The 7,389-nt window shown below is 34.5% G+C and overlaps 1 protein-coding gene across 1 annotated transcript in view; it reads right to left on the bottom strand.

Annotated features, from left to right (window-relative positions):
* Positions 1–5,446: 5,446 nt before the first annotated feature.
* SP3 (Sp3 transcription factor) overlaps positions 5,447–7,389 on the bottom strand; it is a 48,741-nt gene continuing 46,798 nt past the window's right edge. The window contains exon 7 of the mRNA XM_043994166.1: positions 5,447–7,216. Coding sequence (XP_043850101.1) covers positions 6,900–7,216 — 317 coding nt within the window. The 3' untranslated portion in view covers positions 5,447–6,899. The remainder of the gene's footprint in view (positions 7,217–7,389) is intronic.

The raw sequence follows: 7,389 nt of genomic DNA, 5'->3' as shown, positions 1-7,389 counted from the left end.
CCATTTCAAAACCTTTCTCTCATACTCTTCACTTTTCTCTCAAATCTAGTCAATTACCAAACTATTGATCCTACCTCTCTTATCATTCCTCTATTTTAATTCCCACCATAGTACAGGCCATCATTATCACAGCCCTGGATGAAATGTCTTCCTAGTATTTCTCTCCTCCTTTCAAGTCATCCTTCATGACACCTTAAGATTTAATTTTATTGGGGCAGCTAGGTGGCGCAGTAAATAGAGCACTGGCCCTGGAGTCAGGAGGACCTGAGTTCAAATCTGGCCTCAGACACTTAACACTTATTAGCTGTGTGACCCTGGGCAAGTCACTTAACCCCAATTGCCTCGCCAAAAAAAAAAAAAAAAAGTGTCCATTATGCTTACATCTGATTACATCACTCCTTTGAGGACTGTGTTTCTTATTGCCCATCACGGAAAATTCATACTCCTTAGCCAAGTAATCTAGACAAGATACCGTTAAGTCAAAAGAGGGATGTTTTTGGAACTACAAAGTGTGGGTTTAGATCTCAGCTCTGCAACTGCCTACACGAACATAGGAAAGTGTCTGGCCTTCAATTTTTTCATATGTAAAATGAGGGGGGCATTGACCTAGATCAAAGCCAAATGTGGGGGTTATGAATAATTTGTCAACTGTAAACGGTTATGTATACCTATTTTATATACATATATACTCAGAGTCACATAAACATTTCTCCAGTAAAAAGGGGTCACCAGTGGAAAAAAGTTTAATAAGTCCTGACCTAGATTTCCTAGGATCCCTGTCTTCAATCTAGGAGCCTACATTCTATATAATCCATTAAAATTCTCCACTGGGCAATTACTTCTGGTGCCTGCATGACAGGGCCAGGAGGAGTGGTTGGCATTATAACCGACATTTATGTATCACTTTTAGTTTGCAAAATACTTTACATACATTAAACAAGTTCTCACAATAGCCCTGAAAGGTAGGTAACATTATCCTTTTTTCTGCCCCTTTCAGACTTTTTCTGATAAATTCACTAAAAAATAGCTTTGCCATTATACCACCCTCTTCATCCTTGTCCTTGTCATATGCTGACTTAAAGAACATGTTCCCAACTTCATCAATTAATTTTGTGGACTCATCCTTCAATATTCACATAGTCAGCCTAACATCATGGCCAAGTACTCTCCTTTTATGGTTCTTCCCCGAGAACCAGCTTCCTCCTGCTATCCTTTGCTTTTCTCTAACCCTCTCGCTTGGCAGCCTTAACTACCACCATTGCTGCAGTTATCACATAAGGATGACTTCTAAATCAATCTTCAGCCACAAACCTTATTTTTCCAAATGCTTGCTGGATCCCTTTATCAGGTTGTCATGCCATCATCTTGAACTCAGCATGCCAAAATTAAACAAACTGTCCCAACTTTGTCCCTGTTATAAGGCCCAGCTCAGATGTCAAACTCCAAGCTTTCTTTCTCTTAGATCTCCTTCCCCACCACTCTTCCTTGTCAGTGTCACAACTTCATTGGTATGCATTTGGGATAGAAATCCTTTACTAAAACAAACCTACAGCTGTTTTACAACTTACAGTCTTAAGAGAACTGCATGGGTTGCAGGGGGGAGGGGAGATTTAAGAGACTCATATAGTCACAGAATGTCAGAGATAAAAGTTGGTCCCAGACCTTCATAACTGAGGCTGCCTCTATTTGTCTTACACCACCCTCCCCATTAGATTTTAGGTTTCTTTTAACATCAGAGAGAGAGGACATTAGTCCTATTTCTTCTTGGTAACCCCAGAACCTAAAATAAGTATATTGTATAGAGTAGGTACTTAACATGTTAAATCTTTAATTTCCTGTTTAGCCAGGGAAAATAAATGATGCAGGGTGGGAGGAGGAATTATACAGAATTAGGAGTGTTAAGGATAGAGACTAATTTTCTAAATAATGAAAATTAGATTGATGTTAGCGATTAGGAGGGATATAAAGAAATGGGGGGAGGAACCTTAATGAAATCATGCAGAGCAAAAAAAGCAGAATCAGAAGAGCATACTAGCTAAGCCCACATTAAAAAAAATGAATGGAAATGAAAAGAATCCTGATGAAAGTTTGAGTGAATGAAAAGTTGACATATTATGGGGATAAATCTCATTTATTTAAATGTAAACAGTTGCAAAATAAGTTTGATTGTATTGATGTTCGATTTTATAATAAACCATTTTAAGAGACTCAGAACAACCAATTAAGTGTCTTAAGTGAAGCAAGGCCAGAATCTACTTAGCTTTTTAACCTAATATGGAATTGCCCTAAGTCTCTCTCCTCAGAGCCATTAGTTCAAAACTACCCATTAAACAATTATATTTTAAAAGACTTCGTAGATAAGATCAAAACACATTGTATCAACACATGGTATTAACATAAATCAGATTCATGATATCTAATAACCAATATCAGAAATGTTTGCTTTTTATACAAGATAAATGGACATTTTAGTAAAATCAGTCCCAAAATAATTTTTCTATTTGTTTTTTCCATTGACTGACAATAGGTGCTATTAGTCATTCATAAGCCCTAAATGTATTATTTAGGAAAACAAATTGCACACTAAAAATAAAACTTTCCCACTTCATGCAGCCAAAAACTGAAAATCAAAGCATCTTCTATAGATTATCCCTTCTAAATATATTTGCACAATAACAAATACTATGGGTCAAATGCTGAAAATTATTTCTGTAGGAAAAAGAGCTCTAAGGCCTGGCCAGTGACCTATTTATTTCAAGTAATATACAATATAGAAAAAATTAGTCCAATAGTGTTTGAACTTTAGTCCCATGTGGACATCATTTAGAGTGGTTATTAGTTTTAAGACATCTGCAAAGCTTTCACCCCATGATTCCATTGTTTGACAGGATATTTATGAAAGCAATGCCATCACACTTGTCTTGAGTTCTGAGATTTGGTCTACAGCTATGTTTCCAGACTAATGTAGAAAGACTGACAGATTATCAGAGCTGGAGGGGACTATAGAGATTACCTAGTACAACACTCCATTTTATAGATGAAAAAAAATTTTTGATTTGGTCACAAACCAAAGCAACAAGAGATCACAAACTAAAATCCTGGATCTCTTAGATCCGAGTTGATCACTTATTCCTTAATACAATGACTCTGTACACTTTGTAATATATTTATGGACTTCACTTAGGGTCATAGGTACTTTTTCAACAATCTCAAATGCTAGACTATAATTCACATGGACTAAAGCTACTTACCTCACTTTATCCAATAGCTGTATACCTAGAAAGTTTTATTTAAATATTTTATAAACGGGATCTTTTTAAAAAGGGGAGTTGCTCAAAATTTTTTGTAAAGAAATTTCATTAGAAGTAAATAATCTTCCTTTGATTTCCTTTTTAGGTAAAAATAGATTTTCTTAGTGTTTACTTAAATGGAGGCACACTTGTAATTTTCCTATGGTTAGGAAAGGAAAGCCACCTGGTCAATTAATAAAGTTATTTCTGATTAAATTAATAAAAAGCAAATAAACAAAATGAAGGGAAGACAATGAATCCAGCAATTAAAAACAAAGCAAAAGCGTTCAGAATAAAGTTATTTCATTTTTAAAACTTGAAAAAATATACATGGACAACTCTAAACAAAAAATTTTGTACTATAAACATTTGAACTACAGCTTGCTCTCAGAACAAGATTCAAGGATGTCTAGTTTTTTTAAGGAAATAATTTACCATATTTGTGCAAATACAGGTTGTATTTTTTTTTCTTCACAAATGTGACACATCTTAAAGACTGGGTGACCTAGTAGATGAAGGACCAGCCTTGAAATCAAGATTTGATTCAAACCTTGCCTCTGACACCCACTAGCAGAGGGGACAGTGGGCACATCACCACTTCTAGTAACCTAGGCAACTCTCAAATCATTAGTTGTTTAACAGTTGCAAATGGTATGAGTTTAGTTGCATTGGTAGGAGCTTCCCCCAGCAGAGTCCTTACATCAATGAAATTAGGCCCAAGACAAACAAATAAAACTTTAATCAATCTTTCCCCTGGATCCCCGTATTTCTTTTCAAAAGGAGTCTTGTTTTAGGGGCATGGCCTATGTTTGGTGATGCCTAAAAATTCCGACCACTGTGATTTGGGGTGGGTGGGTGGGGTGGGGGAGAAACTACCTTGTTAATGATCAAGAGCTAGGGAATGTATAAGCATCTGGTTTGTGGTTGAACAATTTCTAGTTTTTAAATACTTGCTTTGATAGCTTAGTTAGCTGAAGGGTCTATAGTTCATCAGGTCTATACATCCCAAAGGGCCCTCAAACATCAGACACCTGATGCAGACAGCATCAAGATTCCTACTTACCTTCCTTCAAGTACCCATGCTATGGTGACAGTATAGATGCATGGGTAAAAAGAGGCATGATGACAACAAAGTTTCCATTCTACTTAGGAAATAATTCACACAGCATTAAAGTCACATCTAACTGATTTTTTAAAATTCTGCTCCAGTGACTGTTCTCACAAGGTCAATAATTATTTGTGACCACAATAGTTCTCTGAAATATACATTTCTACATGACTTGACTAGTGGTTAAACCCCATAAACCCAGGTTCAAATAGCTTTTTTACTTTTTATGAACTCAAGCTTTATATACATGGTAATATTTTGTCTGTGAAGTGGAGGTTGGAGGGGGAGTTTCCTCTGCAGGGAGTATTGTCCTATATGAATAATGTTTATTTATTTGTATGCACCTAATGTAAAACCAGGAGTTCCTTCTATATTGGCTATTCAAGGAAGTAACGTGATTTCCCACAAGAACTTAAAATCAGATTAAATCTAACTTTTTGCATTCCTTTCCTATCTTACCTCTCTTTCAAAACTGCTGAAGTATATCTCTTTGAAACATATCCTTTTTATAGAAATAGTTGTCTTTTATATAGTGCTTTACGGTTTTCAAAATGTTTTACAATACATCAGCTCATTGGACCCTCACAACAACCCTGTGAGGTAGGTGTTAAAGGCATTATTACCTTTTTATTGGACCTTCACACAAATTCATGATTGTCAGTGAATTCTCAAGGTGCTTGTGCTCCCTTAACCTAGTAACAGAGGTCACAGCAGTAAAGGTTACAAATTGGCATTGATCAACCTGGTATAGGGCTGGTGGGTGGGCAGCAAACTTCCTCCCACCTCTTTAACACAAACCCAATTCATCGGCCCATGGTGAAAAAATTACTGGCAAGCAAAAAAAATTGTCAAACGTCTAGAAAATGTCTCTACAGATTTCCCAAATAAATACACTTCCAACAGATTAATTTCTGCATCTATTACAGTCTCTATCTGGAATCCAAAAATAAATGAGTTCATTATAAGCTATGTTGAAAGAAAACCAAAGCCACAAAATTTTCACAAATCTTACCACTGCAGTACTTTAAAGGCATAGGAATACAGCAACTCAAAAGAAAAAAAATAGTGTTTTATTAACTACCACACTGTTATAATACACTTTAAACGTACAATAAGGTAGCCTTTAAATCTGAGGTGGTCTTAAGAATAACAAATGAACAGAATTTCAAATTTTTGTAAATAGGTGAACTGCTGCAGTTATTGGTGTACATTTTAGGAAAATGGTATAGCACTTACAGACCAGCAATGTAACTTTATTTTGTACATTTTTTTTCTATAATTGAAAATATAAACAATAATTATAAAAAGAAAATACAGCATAATAAAAAAAACATATATGTTTTTCAGTTAAGTGTATTGGATACATATAAATTTTAAGGGAAAAAGCAAAAAAAAAAAAAAAAAAAAAGGAAAATGGTTGATATTTTAAGTGCAGACTGACTACCTAGCCAAAAAAACTTCTTTAAAAAAAAAAACTCATAAAACCTCTAGATTTCTATGACTAATATCCATGTGGTTGGAGTATTGTCACTCTGGAAGTGATTTTCTGTTATGTTTGCATATATGTTATACTTTACTGGTAACTTACATGATGGCTTTTAAGGCCCTGGCAGACAGATGGTTTTTGGAAACAAGATTTGATTTTAAAAAAATAATAATAAATCACTGCTAAGACGCAATACACCTTATTTTTGGTCCTCCAATGTTCAAGAAAAGGGATAATTCACAACATTGTTCTTACCACCCAAATGCCTCAACCTATACATTTTAAGCTTTTTTTAAACATTGGTTATATTGCCCAACTTCGTTATTGAAAGAATAATATTAACAAGACATCATTTTGGCAAATTAAATCTTAAACATGGCTTTTCAACAGGATTTAAAAGGTGACTATCCCTAGAGTTCCATGTTAAAATGTAGTTTTCAAAATCTTACAAGAGTAATGCTTAAAATATTGTACATAGTTAACCTAATTAAAATAATTAGCTTCAAAATGACAAATTGATGAGCTAAGTAAAGCCTACACTAGGTAACATTTGCTTGGAAACTTGATTTGTCAGTTATGCATAATAAAAATTCCAGTCATCAAGAAAATTACAAAATTTCTTTTATCATAACATGATTTCTTTCATCCACCAACTTCTTTATCTTACAATAGATAAATACCAACATGTTCTCATTTTTACACTAAACCACACAGGATTGATGCATTTGGTTAGACTACCATTCCCATTGTTAAATTCATTTTTCTCTTTATATAACTTGGTAAAATTTCATCTCTTCTAGATTCCAAAAGTACCTACAAAACCCATGCAATTTTACCATTTTAATATACTATGGAATATCATACAAAGTAAGGCATTTCAGTGTCATGTATAACCAAGTTACTGTCAATCCAAAAATTTTTGCACATCAATAAAAAGATATCTAAGAACTTAGGAACAATATTCTTCTCACTACTGTATAAAAATAACCACAATGAATAAGTATTTGTGTAATATTTACTCCATTGTCTCATTTCCAGAAACTGTGACAAGCTGTAAAGGTATTTCAGTGTTGGTAAGGATATCTTGATTGCTGGTGGCGGAAGTATTAACAGTTCCTATCCCTGAAACAGAACCTTGTTGAATATTTGCAAGGATAAGTGTTGTTCCTCCTGCAGTAATCAAAGTATCATCTCGTGAAGCTTCTACTGATGCCAGCACTGTACTACTAGAGTGAATACCTTTTTTATTCTGATGTGTTTTAATGTGTTTGGCAAGGTGGTCACTTCTCATAAAGCGCTTTGAACATTCTGGACAAACAAACTTCTTTTCACCTGTCAAGGGGGGAAAAAAGAGTTATTTCTTTAAAAACATTGTCTTATTCCAAACTAAGATGAATGACATCAATATGATTTTCTGTTAATTGGGCTGTGAAAGAAGTTAACACTAGGGTAAATATCCTTCATCCAAATAAACAAATAGGCTATTACTAGAAACTTCGCACACA

This window comes from Dromiciops gliroides, chromosome 3 (genome assembly GCF_019393635.1).
Source record: "Dromiciops gliroides isolate mDroGli1 chromosome 3, mDroGli1.pri, whole genome shotgun sequence".
Classification (NCBI taxonomy): Eukaryota; Metazoa; Chordata; class Mammalia; order Microbiotheria; family Microbiotheriidae; genus Dromiciops; species Dromiciops gliroides.
Note: the sequence above shows the minus strand (reverse complement) of the source record. Positions and strands in the feature narration are given on the sequence as shown.